Source organism: Malaclemys terrapin, chromosome 19, assembly GCF_027887155.1.
Source record: "Malaclemys terrapin pileata isolate rMalTer1 chromosome 19, rMalTer1.hap1, whole genome shotgun sequence".
Taxonomy (NCBI): Eukaryota; Metazoa; Chordata; order Testudines; family Emydidae; genus Malaclemys; species Malaclemys terrapin.
Genome location: NC_071523.1, coordinates 16,571,113 through 16,588,570, shown reverse-complemented (window position 1 = coordinate 16,588,570; position 17,458 = coordinate 16,571,113). Strand labels below are relative to the sequence as shown.

General features: G+C 46.7%; 1 protein-coding gene across 11 annotated transcripts in view; it reads right to left on the bottom strand.

Moving 5' to 3' along the window:
• The window catches only part of MIB2 (MIB E3 ubiquitin protein ligase 2), a 107,999-nt gene that overhangs the window by 22,051 nt on the left and 68,490 nt on the right, over nucleotides 1-17,458 (bottom strand). For 10 of the 11 annotated variants that reach the window (XM_054009384.1, XM_054009386.1, XM_054009383.1 and 7 more), the window contains 6 exons: nucleotides 11,403-11,597; nucleotides 9,995-10,137; nucleotides 7,885-7,992; nucleotides 4,545-4,649; nucleotides 3,588-3,750; nucleotides 2,308-2,441 (listed from right to left, as the gene is read on the bottom strand). In XM_054009384.1, coding sequence (XP_053865359.1) covers nucleotides 2,308-2,441; nucleotides 3,588-3,750; nucleotides 4,545-4,649; nucleotides 7,885-7,992; nucleotides 9,995-10,137; nucleotides 11,403-11,597 — 848 coding nt within the window. The remainder of the gene's footprint in view (nucleotides 1-2,307; nucleotides 2,442-3,587; nucleotides 3,751-4,544; nucleotides 4,650-7,884; nucleotides 7,993-9,994; nucleotides 10,138-11,402; nucleotides 11,598-17,458) is intronic. The other variant, XM_054009392.1, reaches the window with a different exon arrangement.

Sequence of the window (17,458 nt, the reverse complement as noted above, 5' to 3'; positions counted from 1 at the left end):
GACCTGGATGCTATGTCAGGAACTCCTAGGTGTCTAATCCCACATCTCGAGCCAAATCCCACAGGGACCAGGGGTGATTCTTAACTTCTCTGCCAAAAGCTACAGTAGCCAGCAATACCTCCCTGCCTGGCATGGGGGCAGGAGATCAGCTGATGTTCGCACTGGGCTTTGAAGGAGGCGAACATGATATAAGCACCAAGTATTCTCAGTCACTCAGACTTACATACTGGGCAGGCTAATCGCATTGCTGAGCTGCTGCTGTGAGATTTAAGGATCAAGGAGTTGAAGACCAAAGATCCTGTAGAAGGCCAAGACAGGAGGGCAGGGACGCAAATGAAATCAATGAATGGCTAAGGGGAAAGAGCAAGGGATCTGGCAAAGACTTCATGGCTTGGCAAGTAACATGGAGTTTTTCTGCAGCTGACCCTATGCAAAGCAGCAGTTTGTGCAGGTTTCCTTCTTGGGCTTAGACAGGACCGTGATACTGGTAATGACACATTGGATGCCAACGCATCCCCCTTACGTAAAGGGCGTAACATTGGTATCTGCCCCATTGGTAGCCCCTTGGCAGGCAATTCATCTCACCCTGCTGAGCGAGCCCTTGGATCTGCCTGCCTCTGGCTATTTATAACTGTCTAGTAGAAAGAACAAATTCCTCTCTGAGGTCAGGATGCAGCGGGACTATTCCTGACACTTGGCACTTTCCCATTTCAGATTAGACCCAGGCACCAGTGCCTGGCTATTTCTTTTACACCGGTGCCTGGCTATATTCCTTCCCTCCCCACATCTACTAACTTTGCATGTAATGAACTAGAACAATTATCTGGCAGCAAACCATTAAGTCAGACCTTAGGTCTCAGCTTCATTATAGTCCTCTCAGAACGGATCCTGGTGTTTGCTAACATCCCATCAATCTGCTCCCGCTTGCCACACGGTCATGGCCTCCACCGGATTTATGTTCCTTTCCCAGCTGCTTCCAAGGACACCGTGCGAAGGCATTCTGCTCTCTAGTTCTCTGGCTTGTGACAGATGCATTTACTCACGCACAAACCTGCAGCTTTTAAGGCGATAGCTAGGATCTTGGGCAATCTGCCAGTGTTTGAATAGGTGGCTACCCACACCAACCAGACCCCAAACTCTACTGGGGAGGCATCTGTACACAAACTCTTTTCTTTATCGGCAATGCATTAGGATGAGGGCCACATCATCACACGTGCCTAGTACGTGTGCACTGAGAATGCAAACTGGTATGTAGTAATATGGGTTAGCTCTTGTATAGCACCCTTCATCAACAGATCTCACCATCCCCATTCTACAGAGATGGGGGTACTGAGAAGCTAAATGACTTGCCCAAGGTTACAGAGGAAGGTGATGGTGGAGGTGGGAATAGAACCCAAGGATGATGAGACCCAGTCCAGTGCCCTGACCACTAGACCATGCACCCTCAGTAGAATGGTTTCTGTGTTCACGTAATTTATTCTGGGATTGGCTCCACTGTCTGATCCTACTAGACGTCCCTATTCAGTCCCGATGCAGCAGAACATAGCAGGTAGCCAGGGGCTGCACCTCCAGCCATGAGGCCTGGCTCCTGGGAAGATTCAAGCAAAGCAGGCCTGTCACTGAAATACACGGTTTTTGAGTTGGTTACCGTTAGAAACCGGGCATGTCAGGCTGCCCATGTGAATTCTAAAGAGTGGATATAGGAAAGGAGAGGGCAGTGTTCAAGCTGGTGGGTCTGTTAGGATAAATAGAGCCTGCATGTACTTCAGTGCGTAAGGGAGACTTCCCAAGCTAGATCAGTGGGATTTCCTGCCCATCCCTAACCCAGGCAAAAAGTGCCCTGCTATGACATGGCTAATTCCTGGGATAATGCCTCAATGCCCTCCATTGGATCTCAGAACAACTTACACACACCAGGGAATTCAGCCTCCCACCCCCTGCTAAGAAGCAGAGAGTTTTGGGATCTCCCGTTTGGCAGGGGAGGAAATTTAGGCACACAAAAGGTGTCTAAGATACCACAGCAACTCAGCTCTCGACGTCTAATCCCCTGCTCTAACCACTGGACAACACTTTCTCTAAAGCTAGAATGGCACAGGGAAATTCTGCATGCTGGAGTCCCACAGCCCTGCCAGGGGGAGCAGAGGACCTCTTGAAACAGAGGCAAGCTCTAGGACTATCAGTTAAAGCAAAAAAAAAACAGTCACCAGCTGTTAATTCCTTACAGTAGGTGTTAGCAGCGCCCCCCATTTGCTTTACACATTGACGACAAAAGACACATCGACCTTGGAGGGTTTCTCAGAGACTTGCCTTGTCTGGGTACTTCTGAACCAGGTCCTGGACTTTAACAGCATTGTCATGTGCTGCCTCAACGACCAAGCGCCCTGGATGATCCGACTCCATCTTCTGGCACAGCAGCTTCTCTAGGATGGAGATCAAAGTGCCTGTGTGGGGATGAGAAACAGCCCAGGTTACATGGTGGCACTGGAGCACCTGTGCGTGTAACCACATGGACCCAGTATGGACCTTCGTCCCTCTATAGTGACCAGTCCATATAAAGAGCTTTATGAACTTGTTACTTTACTCCCTCCAGCTGACAGGCATAGTCCTTTAACTCAAGCAAAGGCTGATACTTCTAAATCCACAGATCCCAGGTTCAGTGCCTGCAGAAGACCTCTCCTTCAGGGTCATTACATGTGGGCAAGCAATAATGAATTCCCAGCTGTAGGGAAGGAGGGAGCTGGAGGACAATAAAAGGCTCATATCCTGCAGGAGAAAGGAAAATCCAGACCACGGGGTTTCAGGTTTGATTTCCACTCACTGCACTTCCCAGATGTCTGATGGGAGTTCCACTTGTTATTTTCCATCAGAGAAAGTGCTAAGTGACAGAGTTTGGCTCTAGATCTGAACTTCCTCCAAAGTTCAACAGGATTTAAACCACATTCCTTAATGGAGCCACAAACTTTGTTCCCCAGCAGTTTCTCAAAGGTCTTTTTTTAGGCTAACTTTTCTTGGGTAAGTGATGTAGGGTTAATCTATACTGCAAGACAAATCATCAAGCCTTCCCCTTTCTCAAACATATGGCCAGGCTACAGAACTTTTATGAACAGATTTGCAAAACAGAAACCACCACCAAACCCCCGTTTCGCTGCCAGCGCGGGCTGGGCATAGTAATTCTCTGTACCCCCCACAGCACCTTGCATGGAAGGATCTGAGGGCACATACAAACATTAATGAATTAAACCTTCCCAACCGCTGCAAAGTAGGGAAGCATCTTTATACTCATGCTATGGACTGGGAAACTGAGGCACATGAGGTTATGCCATTTACCCACTGCCAAAATAGCGAGCCTACAAAACAGCCAGGAAAAGAACCCAGGAGTCCTAAATCCTAGTCCTGTGGCTTAACTTTGAGGCCATGGGTGTTCACCTGATTTGGTTAAAATGGATTTTTGGGACTCTGATGTAGCCATTAGTCAGTTAACATCTGACACGTTCTGAAGAGAAATACTATTGTTACCCTAGGAAGAGACAGTGGTTATTTTTCAGCCCTGGCCAGAACTGGACCACATCTCCCCCCTGCTCTCTCACTTTTGGATTCCTTGGTGTTCTCCGTTGTCATGAGGTTTGCATCCTCGTCTCTCTGGTAGGCCGTGAGACAAGCTGGGTTAAAGGTCCAGGATTGCCCTCCGACAGACACTCTCAAGTCTCCATCCCCAAACACCTTGATCACCTTGCCAATGTGCCCTAGCGTCTGCAATGGGAAGAGATTTTTTTATCTTTAAGAAGGAAAGCAACATATTTCCTGCTTTTCAAAACCAAGGTAACGCTTCTAAGGGTGGATTCCCAGGCAGCATTCCTAGTGTGTGAAGAGAAGCATTCAATGAGACACCACAGATGACAACTCCCACTTGAAGAATACACAAGTGTTTTCAACAAGCTTCTTATTTGGTTGTATACAAAACGGATGTCTTTTCACATACAAGGGGAAGAGGGTCTCCAAGATACAATACAAACATCTGGAGAGGAAGCCAGTGAAACAACAAAGCGTGGTTTACAGAACCCTAAGAGTCAGACACAGCTGGCAGTCTCTGCTGTGCATTTTGCTACTTATGGAGCACCCTGTATTCTGCTCTTTAGCCCCATGAGTCTGAGCAGAGGAGAGTTTTCCATTTGCAATGGTTTGTCCCTCACCCTTGAGAATTAGAGAAGAAATAGAGGGAGACATTAAATTTGTTTGCTTAAAATTTCAGCAGAATTTCATTTTTAAACTCACTGGTAGCCATCTCCTTTGGCAGGTGTCTCTCCCTCCCCCACTCACCCTTTGCCCTCATTTTCTGCATGCTGCTGTGGGGCCGCATTGCTGAGGACCAGACACATTAAGCAACATTCTTTCTGAAAGCCATTAGCATGCCCACGTGTCTCCATGCACTGACCAATAGGGGGTGCTAAAGAGCAAGGAGGCTAGCATATCCAGCCACTAACGTTTTTCTTAACGGATCAGAAATTGCAAGTTACTGGACTGTCTTGGAACTGGAGCACACTCACAGGTGCCATTTCATCTGTCCACTCCCCATGACCAGCTTGGAATCGCTTCACTGTTTCCATATCATCTATCACACGGACAACATCATCAACCCAAAAGGTGTTGAGCTAAAAGAAAAAGAAAGTCATATGCTTTTAGGGGATGAAAAACAAAAAACAAGGCATTAAAAAAAGAAAGGAAAAAAAAAAAACATAACCCATAACAAAACAATTCCATAAAGCACTAACCTTTGCAAAAACATCAGTCATGTTATTTAAAAAAAGCCATGTGCAGGATTAGGCAGGGCAAATGGTTTGAGGGCAGCACAATTTTCTTTTGCACCCACTCACATGATTTTATGCGTATGAATATCAGCTGGGATTGCACAGGGATTTGCCCAGGTCTGCCCCCTTTCCATGCCAGATGCAGCACTCAGAGTTCAATGATCTAGTTAACTCTGTTACTGGTATTAACTATGTTTGCTATTTCCACCAGAAATGGGAAGTCGGAGATCATCTATTTACTTCCTTTGCCAGATGCTCCTGCTCTATAGAGAGGGAGCAATTTGTCCATCTATGCCCATCACCCACATAACCAATTCTATGTTTAAATCCATCCACGTTCCAAGACCCAGATCACGTTAGGGAAGGCTGGCAACCTCAACTTTATAAAGCAGGGTCCCAAGATGGGAGGAGTTGGACAAAAAAACGACTTGTATCTGTCAGAGCATTCAGGCAGAGATGGGAAGGGAAGCCAGAAGTGACCGAAGAACACAGCAAGAAAGCGTGTGAAGCCAAGAGAGCAAGAGCAAAGAAAAGGTTAGTTCCAGTTTGTCAGGTGCTTTGGCGATGACAGGTGCTTGCAAAGGATTAGGTGTTATTGCCGGAAACCAGGAAGAGCTAAAGATCAGCAGCCTAGACAAGACACACAGGCACAGCAAACGTGTGGGGAAGAGAGAAGCAACTGAAGGAGACAACCAGAAGGAATTGCCAAAGATGAGCGAGAGGTTAACATGCCTGCGTGGCATTCAGACAGGTGCCAGGAAGCAGGAGCCCCCCATTGTGGCTGCACTGTTCATACAGGTCCTCCCTTGGAGGGTGAGGCTCATCAGCTTCTCCTGGGCTGTGTGTGTCCAGCAGGGGATTCATTTTAATTAAAAAGAAAACCCCCAGTAGCTTCCCTAACAGTGATCACTGGGACTTGTCCACTTACAGCCACCTCCCCACTTCTCAGGCCCACAAAGGGCCCTCAGATTCCTGACAAGCAGAGTGCTGCATGGGGTGAACACAGAGTTAAATAACTGTCCCCAGGCAGCACCCCTGGGAATAGAGATGCAATTTAGAGGGCTACTGCCCCTTTCCCATGAGTAAAGCTGCTGTGTCCTGACTCATTCACACCAGGGGAAAAATTGTGGACAAGGAGAGGCCAGGCATGCCACAACAGCAGCGTAGGCAATGGCATGGCCCAGGAAGGGTGACAAGGGGGTACTTTCCCTAGAAACCAGGGGACAGGCAAGCACTTCATACCAGATATCAGAGTCACTGATTAGGTGCAACTGGTCAAATAAACCACATGGTGTTGCTCTTGTTCCCTGATTGGACGAGCAGCACTAGCGCAAGCACGCATGCAAATATAAAATGTGATTAGTGCGAATTCTCAGGCACATGACTCAAACTCGCTTCTGGCAGACATCATCTATGCCAGTAAAACACAGAACCTCAGAGAAAGCGACGCAGAAAGCGGCATCACTGCTGCAGAAGCAAGTCAGTTTTAAATGGAGAACTAACGTCAGCAGGGAATTTTTTTTGCACTGCTCACTCAGACCTTGATTCAGGAAAGCATTTCAGCATGTGATTAATTACCTTCCTGAATCAGGGCCTCCGATCTCATTAATAGAAATCAATAATAAACACAGATAGTCCCATATGTCTACACTTTACATATGTTGATAAAGAATATCTGCTGGTCCCAAAATCGACAGCCTAATGAGCAGATTCTGATTACCCTGATGAGCACTGGCTAGACCCTTTCTTGACCAACAGCCCCACTGAAGTCAATGGGGCCACTCGAAGAGTTGGGAGTTATCCAACAGGATTAAATCCATCAGCCACTGGCCCCAAACAACAGACACGCACAAAAACCCAAGGCAGAGGGAAATTTCTGATGAGAAAATGGATGGATCATGGGAAGAGGTGGGATTTAAAGGTGAGCTACAAAGGATTTCTTAAAAATTGGGCTAATTTCTTTCCTGCTTGATTTTTTTAACCTGACAAGTATCAGGCATGTCACATCTGGTCTTCCCTGGTGTCTCAGAGAAGGTGTATTCACAATAAACCATAAACTGAAAGGGTCAGGAGGAGAGACATCCTCTCTCTAAAACATTAACTGGGCACTGGAGTTAAATATTAACTAACTACAAACCAACAACTGCACCCCCCACCCAGGGCTTGAAATAGTCTAACTACAAATTCCCTTCCTCCCCGCATTTGCTCAGCTTTCACTCTTCCCACATTATTTCACTAATTGTCCAGTTCCAGAGTCATCCACGGGCAAACAAGGCTTGAAATGCTCATGCTGACACAAGCAAGAACAAAACCAGACCTTCTAGGCCTTTAAAAAAAGAAAACAAAACCAAACAAAAAACACTCCACCATGCTCAGACCCAATTCCCCACCCAGTTTTTGCAGATCAGCTTTAAGGACAAATCTGAAGGAGAAAGAGAAGGTGCTCGCTAGATGTGACAGGGAGACCATTTCACCTCCCCTCCAACTTTTAATCCATTAAAGGCCTGATCACGACCACTGACGTCAAAAGAAGTTTGGCTCCCATTAGCTCTTATAGGAGCAGGCTCAAGCCCTAGTTGTTACGAGATTTTGTCTGTCAACAACTTTTCAGCTTAGTTATTGACAGAGTCCAAATTATTTAGGTAAATACAAACCCTACGTTATTTTTGCCTTTTACCCAGAACCTTTTTGTTGGAGAAATCTGTGCAAGTGGTTCGAAGAGCCGCACTGTAAAAGAGGGGGAAACCAAGCCCACACTACCTATGCCTCCCTCATCCATGTTAGCATCCTTCTGTAGGAGATGGGCATTAAAAACCACATCCTTCCGATTACCAGTTTTCCCTCCTTTTGAACTCCAACTTCTTCGCAGACTCTCTCAAGAGCTTATAGAGCTAGAAATCAAGGATTTTCTTAGCTTTGATGGCTGGAAAGACATTAAGCCTGTCCCCTTTCTCTCTAGTCTAGCAGCGTTTTCTTTGGCACTTGTCCAAGACTAATTATGTCACATCCTAGGGGGCCACAGTCATTGTCATTCTGCGCACAGCTGTTGTTCTGCCCAGTTTCCCACATCAGCACTTACCTTAGTCAGAGCTCCTGGGTGGAAAGTCCAGCGGGTTTCGCTGTTGAACTGGACTCTGACATCCCCTCTGTCAGTGATTCTGTGCACGGTCCCAGTCTGGCCAATGAACTTTAAATATGGAAAGAGGAGAAAGAAATATTGATGAGTTAGGATAGTTTACACCAGCCAAGGATCTGCTGCTCACTGGTTAGCCTAACTATTAATAATGATTTGTATTACCACAGCACCCAGGAGCTCTAGTCAGGGACCAGGACCCCAACGGGCAGGCGCTGAACCAGCCAAGATACTGTTTGCTAAACAACAGACCTTGTCGAGCTGCGTAGCACTGGCTGATGCAGAGGCATGAATTGAGTTGCCATCAGATGGTATTCATTGGGGAAAAATTGTTCACCCGGACTTCTGATTTCAAGGTTGCTACTTTTATTTATGTCCTCTTTTTAAGCAAACAAGCAAAGTATTATTTCAGACTCAAACTGGAATGGAATTGCATCTGTTCTCACCAGGCTTGCATTGAATGCATCTCACGGAGTCAGACTGAGCAGATCTTAGCGCTGTGAGTGTGTACGCATGCAGCCTCTTTCATGCGGATTCTCGCCCCTCCCCGATCTTTAGGTGCCTGGATGCAGTGTCCCCGCAGTCAGGGCTCCAAGTGCTTTTCATTTATGCAGTAGAGGTCACCAAAAGGTGTTATGGCCCCACAGCAAATGTCCGATGGGACAGTGACATTGCTCAGAGACCTGCATTATCTTCTCTGTGGTCTGATGGTAAATTTACTGAAGGATGACTACCTATTTTTGGTGACCTCAGCAACGTATTAAATCCCAAGTGAATAGATTTGTGGGGGCAGGGAAAAGATGGATCTCTCCATTAATCAATTAATTTAGCATTTCGCATTAAAATGTCCATCTTCGGAGTTTTTTTAAGAGCAGGTTAGACAGACACCTGTCAGGGATGGTCTAGCAACCTTTCTGAAGTGGTGTGCCGAGACTTCATTTATTCACTCTGATTTAAAGCTTCACGTGCCAGTAATGCATTTCAATGTTTTTAGAAGGACTCTCTCGATAACTAAACTATTGTTGTATGTAAAGTAAACAAGATTTTTAAAATGTTTAAGAAGCTTCATTTAAAATTAAATTAAAATGCAGATCTTATCAGTTTAGTGCAGTGGTTCTTAACCTGGGGTGCACGCACCTCCTGGGGGTGCGAGACGCCCTTTCTGGGGGTGCGAGACGCGAGATTTTTTTTAGGAGCTGCGGGCAGCTGCAGAGTGCTGGGCCCCAGCCAGGAGCAGAGCCAGTGATCCAGTCCTGTAAACCCTTTACACAGCTAATCCCAGTGACTGAGTCTACTCAGTCAGAAAGGAATTACTAGTAAGAGTTAAGGGTTTGCAAGATCAGGCATCTAATTTTTTTTTTCTTTTATTATTAAATGACTGCCCCATTCTCCTGCAATGACAACATTTCCCTCAGCATTTGCTATTTTCTGCAGCTTTCTTGTTCCTTCCATTATGGAGAAATGGTCCCTTGAATTACTCTAATTATTCCACTAACAGACCTTATTTATATTTACTTTTCATCTACACCACTGGATCTACTGTCTGAACTTCTTTAGAACACAACTGATGACAGCACATGGGTTGCTGCTTCAAAACAAAGATTTAAAGAACCAGCTAAGCGCCAACAGGAACATAGGGACAGGGAAATCTTAGCCACATATAGGGATAATTCTTCCAGTGGAGGACCTCATGTAACTGCCATTAGCATTAACGCACATTACAGCAGAGCTGAGAAGGGAATGGAGCCCAACCCTCAAGGACCTGACCCAATGCTCACTGAAAATCAACAGGAGTTTTTGCATGGACTTCCAGGCTTTGGATCAAGCTCTTCAAATCTGCAAGACTAGGTATGGCAAATATCTTGCAATACAGATTTATATGCACCTAGAAATAATCATCTCACTCCAGTGTTCTGGCACCTAAAGAATACAACTGCGCTATACTATATATTTAGAACAGAAGGTAATAGGTTATACACACGCAGTTTCTGGTCATTTCTTAGCCTAAGCAACCAGTAATTTCTCTAAGGGCAGCAGTGAGTGGAGATAACTGTACCTCAGCCATTTTAGGGTTCCAGCCACCATGCCCCTCTTGCATCTCTCGTAAGATGTCAATGTCCAGCAGGCATTTCACTTTGTCCCCATGCTGGAAGGGGTGCCTCTCTGTGCTTGCTTTCCTCTGCAGCTCAGCAGGCTTTCCTGAACAGAAGAACGACCCCACACATACACAAAGTAAAGCATCTGTATTTGTTGCTCCTTTCTAACACCCCAATGAATGGGAGATAGGACAGCATTAAGGCCAAAAATCCTCCTTGCTTTCCTCAAGCAGGCATGGACATGCACACTGTGGGACAGCAGTCTATGGGATTACTTTTGTGAGCAGGATTTGGCCCTAACTGGATAATACTAGAAGTCAAGAAGGGGGCATCTCTTGCCAAGGCATTTTGGTCCCTTATGGAAAGGAATCTATTTGAAAAGCCGCCCCCCTGGGTGACACCAAACTCCCACATCTGGCTTCCACCAATTACCATCTCCCCACCTACTCTTTGGCAGATACCTGCTCATTGTTGAGGACTGGCTCCCTCCATAGGCAAGTGCAGAGCTTGCTTTATGGAGGGTCTCACTCGTGTTCTCTGCCCAGATGTACTCCCTGCCCAACCCTTCCATTCCCTGATGCTTGGACCACAGCCTGTGAGGGCCTGATCCTACCCCCAGCAAAGCCAGTGGCTATCCTTCCACTGACATCAAGGGGAGCAGGATTGGGCCCTGAACGCCTGGATTATATATACCTCAGTGGGCTTTAAGGGGAAACCTTGAGGCTTCAGAACTGAAGCTGTGTTGATTCCTTCACTCATTTCCCTAGAGCCTTGGAAGCTGAGATAGGCTGAGGCACGGTGTTGAACTAGACATCACCGTTACCATGGCTACATTCCTATCTTCCCAGTTAGGGCAGGTATTTGGGTGCTGGATTCTCAAAACCTCCCTCAAGCCACAGTCCCCCCCAGCATGCCAGTGCAGCAGGACTATGCAGCTCAGGCTCTCCAAACACAGGAGCACTGGCTGCCTCGTTACAGCTTGGAAGGACGAGAAGCCTTGGATTAGCAAGGTGTCCATTACGCTGAACTCTCTGCTCAGGTAACGGACATGCCCCAGAGAGTTTCCTACATTTACACAAGCAAATAATTGGCCTCTATGTACCTTTCCTGCCAATGGGACTTGGTATCCAAACCAAATGTCCACAGACAAGTACTCTCATATCACTGGAGAACCAGGCTACCCGACTAACCCATTTTTCGACTCCCTTTATTGTTTAAATGGTATGTGTTACATGGAAACTTTATGCACCTAGCTGTTCAATCTTCTCTGCCAAATCAGGATGGGCTTTAGTGAGAGATGCTCAGGCATGTTTGACAATGACCAAGTGTTACGACAGTCCCATATTCCAAAGTCAACATGCCACGTACCTAGTCTTGGGAGATGCTCTTTGTAGTAAAAGCCGCCAGATGCTTCCACAATGCATTTCAGATCCACCTTTCCCTTGTGCCCGACTCTGTAAACGTTTGTGGTGCCGTCAGACCACGTGACGCTGGCCACGCTGCGGCCAGTCTCCACATCCCAGCCACGAATATCCACCACTCTCCCGGTTTTACCTTCACCACCTGATTTAAAAAGAGAAATAAGAACCGGCTAACTTACACTCCCACAGAGCCTTAATACACATATTCGCCTGCCACTCAGGTGTTCACTGTCTGACATAACACCAGAGCCTCACTGACTAATAATGCTTAGCATACCTACGGTCCTCCAGAGATGTTAATTAACTGATTCCCCGTGAAGGGAAATAGCTAGTATGATCTCTATTTTATGGATAAGGAAACAGGCAAAAAAGAGCTTCTATGATCTGCTCAAGGCTACAAAGGAAGTGAATTTCAAAGCAATAATTTGACATTTCTAGCTCCCAGTCCCATATTCAGACCACATCTTTCCCTATTCAGTAGTTTAGGTCAGGAAGGGATGATAAAATACCATCTAAATCTCCATCACCATGGTATGTGAGCACCTCCCTTGAGGAGTAATCACAAGAATCTCTTGTTCTAGCCCAGCAAGAATGGACTGGAAGTTAGTGTTTTTTAAATTTCTATAAAGTGATGAGACTGAGATGGCTATTGTATGAATGCTCATCTTAAGAGTGAGTTTTGTATTTAGTTCTGAATCCGTGGAGAGATTTATATCAGCAGAATGTAATTAGCTAGACTAGAATTTAGCCTGGACATGGGGATCAAGACCTCTACATTATGCAAAAAGTGCACTGGGGATGTTTTTAAATGATTCCAAATGACTAGGGCTTGGGTTTTTATCCTCATCTTTAAAAAAAAGATTATGTTTTCTGTGGCATTTTAATTTAATTTATTTAATTTTAAATAAATGAGAGAGAGAGAGAGAGAGAGAGAGAGAGAGAGAGTGGGGCCAAAACAAATGAATGCACTTGTCAGTTCTCCAATAAAATAATACCACAGAACAGTGGGCACAAAGCCACTAACTAGGCATGGGGAAGGAGGGAGAGATTGTGGCAGTGAGATTTCTGCATGTGAGGGTTTGGGTAGGATTTCTGCAGGGCTCTTTCTGGGAGCCCACAGGCTGACTCCACACCACCAATGCAAACGCGCGCTTTGCTAGCGGGCAGCATGCTGGCTGCATACAGCCCAGAGCCCCACAACCATCTATCCCTTCTTTCGGGGGAGAGGAAGAAGGGAAAAAAAAAAATCAACAGACTGCAATTATCCTGGCACCTTTATGTTTTTCCATCTTGAGCTTTGCAATCTCATTTCATGCTGCAAAGGGCACTGTGTGAGTGCACGGTTATTTTTAACTGGGGAAACTGAGCTATTACAGACCCCAGTCTCTGCTGGTTCAGAGAGAATCATTACATAAGGCTCTATGAATGCTGGAGAACCTTTCCGCTTGCGAGCATGGATGGGCAAAAGCCACACTCTACAAGAGGATCCTTCAAAAAGCCACTTTCCCTGATCCGTAGAAATACTGTCTAGACAGACAATGCACAGTGCGAAGGCGACACGCTGTGGCCAGGTAGGAACATGGCAGTTCTTTCAACTCCTACCCAGTTCTCTTGCTCTCTCCTATCATTCATGAGTCAAGCAAACAATGACAAGCTTTGTTTCACGGTCCTCTTCCCTACAGGTGTGGAGGCTGAAGGGTATGAACAAGCTTCCCCAGATTAGGCGAGTATTTATGGCTCTGCTTACAGGAAACACCCTCTCTCAAGAGGCAGTGTGAGCTATCAAGGGATAGGGAGTTGACTCAGGGGTTCTGTTCCCAGCTCTGCCTCACTGTGTAACCTTGAGCAAATCTCCTACCTTAGTTTACCACTTCCTAAAATGGGCGCAGTAGCACTTTCCTAACTCACAGGGTCGATTCTGAGGTTATAATTAATTGTTTGCGAGGGTCTTGGAAATCCTCAGATGAGCAGTGCTGTCTTCTGCTTGTATGACACACCCGTAACAAGAGCCAACTATGCAACGTAAAAGAGGACCAGTTGGCCCAGGGGACGTTCCCAGGCCACTCCATCACCGATTAAGAGGGAGATTTTCAAGACAGAATTAAGAATTTGACTCCCAGCTCCTACCAACTTACAATGGGAATGGAGTGCCCAACTCCCCTGCATGGCCTCTGAAAAATCTTCCCCCAGGAATAGCAGAGACAAGCAGCTCAGCATGTGATTCACACCTACAGCCCCATTCTTAGGCAGTGAGCTGAACAACTGAACTGACAGCCAGGCCGTCCATATTCAGTAGTTGCAATTCATATCGGTGGCCGACAGTGTCTGCAGGATGCAACCTTCACAGTTAAGCCCGAAAGAGCCTTTAAGATTAGGAGGCGGCCCCTAGCCACAATCTTCATCTGCCAAAAGGCTTTTCCAGTCGATGCAAAAAGTCAGCCCAGAAGGGACAAGGCATCCAATCCACATTCCCCTCCACTGAGCAGGGCCAGCGTCTTGCGGAGCAAGCAGTTTGCACTAACCCAGTGGAGAGATGCCGCGGCACATCGGTGACAGCATTCTGAGCTGCCAACGAAGCACACGAGAGGCAATTAAACACACTAGTGGCAGGTTGAGGATAAAGGCCTCACTGAACAAGTGGACGCAGCACTTGATTAAACCTCAGGGGTTAATTCCCAGCTCTGCCACAGACTCCCTGGGTGAACTTGGGCAAGTCCACTCACGTCTCTGTGCCTCAGCTCCTGCGCTGTACAATAGGGAAGGCAATCGTCCTGGGCTCACCGGATTCGGCTCTCTGAGGAGCAAGGGCAGAGGAAAAGGAGGAGGGGAAGTTGAGAGCTCTCCAAGGGGCAGTGAAGGAGAATTCTGTCCAGGCAGTGGGATCCTTCCTGCTTTAAAGATTTAAATAAAAAGCCAGCTGTTGGCTGGGCAAGTGAAACAGGAGCATTTGCTTCACTTAGAGCTTGTTACTGAGCGAACAAAATAAGAGAGAGAGAGAGAGAGAGAGAGAGAGAGAGAGACTTACCCTCCCCACACAACTTCTATTGTGCCCAGAGGGGAAGAGATATGGGCCGAAGAGGATGGTGGGGCATGAAGCCTTGTTAAAATAGTTGGGGGAGAGGTGAAGGCAGGGACACCAGGAGCAAAAATATGCAAGTTCCGCAGCTGGACCAAGACAACCATCAACAGGCGAGCGAAAGGCTGGTAAAGGTAAATAACCTTCCCCTCCAACACCCCTCTGGTGGGTTGAGGGCTCCCCAATGGTATTGTTTGTTGTTCATGAATACAGTGCCACAGGTGCGCTTGGCACTTACAGACACACAAAACCCAGCAGGTGCTCTGGACCCTGACCAATGTGAACGCAGCGACAAGTGACAAATAGCATTCAGCATTTCTTAATGTCAGCAGGGATCTAGATAAAAGTCACCCATCCTTCCTTCCCCCTAGTCCATCTGTTTTCAGATCCTTCACTATAAAGCAGGGAGATGGCAGTTATCCGGATTTCATTTCAGGGGCATTTAGGCTCAGATTGAGATAGAAAGAAAGACAATCAATCAATAACAGGGTCAGGGGGTCAAACAGCCAACACAGCTGCCAGAGCCCAGATCAGGTTGGAGGAGCTCAGTCCGGCATGAGGGGAGCATTTGGTTAATCAGCAAATTCTGCGGCAGTCAATGCTAATTTCCTTTAGAGGGTTTCAGGCAGCAGGGGATGGGATGGAAGCCACAAAGCAAAATTAAAAGTGAGATCATTACAGTAGAAAACTTCACACTTGGCTGCTAATGCCCTAATAAAACACATGGGGCTGTGAGATTAATTAACCCAGCTCACTAGTGTCCTCTGGCAGGGTTTACAGGATTTATTACCTTTATTTACACTTTTAACCTGCCCTGAATAGCAAAATATGTAATTGTTGTGGTTCTAGGAAACTAAAACCCGAGGGCCAGGAGCTCATCTGATATAAACGTATGCAACTCCATTCAAGTCATAGGGGGTGATGCGGAGTTACACCTGCTGAGAATCTGGCCCAGATCTGGTCCCCACCAAAAAAAGTTATTCTCAACCAGAAAGTTTTACAGTTAATTCATGCAGGGGAAACAAGCTGTAAATACTGTCACAGACAGGGCTTTGGAACATGCATGTACAGGAAAGATTCTTTAACTACTGCACATAGTGCTCAAATGACATCAGTGGAAGGACTGACATCGGACTTCAGATCAGGCCCATAATAGAGCATGATTATATTTAGGGCAGAACCAGAGACAGTCACAAATATGTTCGCTCACCTCACTCCCGCATTTTCAATTCATATAGAAGGCAGAGGCCATTGACCATTGTTAACAGCGGTCTCCACTGATCTAGATGAAGGACCGTAGCACCATAAAGAAGAGAAAAGGATTAACAGAGAACCTGACGATCATCAGGGAGAAATGGTCACTTCCACTGAGAGGGTAAGCTCCTTGGGGCAGAGTGTCTCTCTACAGTCTGAAGCGTTGCGTAAATTTGCAGCCTGATATAAATGTGCAAGGGTACCACAGCATTCCTCTTCTGTAAAATAGGCACAGTATTATTGCCCTACTTCCCAGCGGGTTAAGAGTATATATTCATAGAACCATAGGGATAGAAGGGACCATAAAGGTCAAGTCTAACCCCTTGCCAAGATGCAGGATTTGTTGTGTCTAAACCATCCAAGACAGATGGCTCCAGCCTCCTTTAAAAAAGCTCCAGCAAAGGAGCTTCCACAACCTCGCTAGGCAGTCTGTTCCATTGTCCTATTGTTCTTATGGTTAGAAAGTTTTTTCTGAGATTTAATCTAAATCTGCTATGCTGTAGTTTGAACCCATTGCCTCTTGTCCTACCCTCAGTGGCAAGAGAATGAATACCTGAGTGTCACTTAGGACATGTCTACACTACAAAGTTAAGTTGACTTTATGTAAGTCAACATAGAGCCTTCGACTTAAGCAAGTCGATCTTGCGTGTCCACACTATGCTCATCTGTCGGCAGAGTGTGTCCTAACTAGCAGGGCTTGCATCAACCCATGGAGCTCTGCACTGTGGGTAGCTATCCCACAGTGCACGTAGCTGAGTGGAATTTCGGGTTGAGCTTACAATGCCTTATGGGACCAAAACATTGGCACGGGTGGTTATGGGAACATGGCGTTAGCCTCCCATGGTGCACTTACCTCCCTCCCTGAAATCAACGGCAAACGAACCAAGCCTTTTTCGCAAGCCTGGGTTACCCGCGCGGATGCCATAGCATGACAAGCATGGACCCCGCTCAGCCGTACACTGTTGTGAGCATTACAAACATCTCGCACCTTATCCTGCAGTATTTACACAGCCGGTACAGGAGCCGCTGTGCGGAACAAAGTGATGCCACGCAAACAGCCTTGCTGGAAGACAGAGCGGAGCAATTCGCAGTTGCTGGTGACAGTCATGCATCATCTTGACATGGTTGAGCGCCGTTTCTGGGCCCGGGAAACAAGCACTGACCGGTGAGACCGCACTGATATGCGGCTATGGGATGATGAGCAGTGGCTGCAGAACTTGCTAACACATAAGGCCACTTTCCAGGAAATGGGCCAAGAGTTTTTCCCCAGCCCTGAAGCGCAGCAATACTAAAATGAGAGCCGCTCTGACAGTGAAGAAGCGAGTGGCGATAGCTCTGTGGAAGCTTGCAATGCCAGACTGCTACCAGTCAGTGGGGCATCAATTTGGAGTTGGTAAGCCTACCATGGGATCTGTTGTGATTCAAGTTTGCAGGGCCATTAATAGACTTCTGCTCAGAAAGGTAGTGACTCTGGGCAGGACATAGTGGATGGTTTTGCCGCGATGGGATTCCCTAACTGCAGTGGGGTGATAGATGGAATGCATAGCCCTATCTTGGCACCAGACCACCTTGCCAAAGAGTACATAAACCGAAAAGGGTACTTCTCAATGGTGTTGCAAGTGCTGGTGGATCACAAGGGCTGTTTCATCGACACAACATGGGATGGTCAGGAA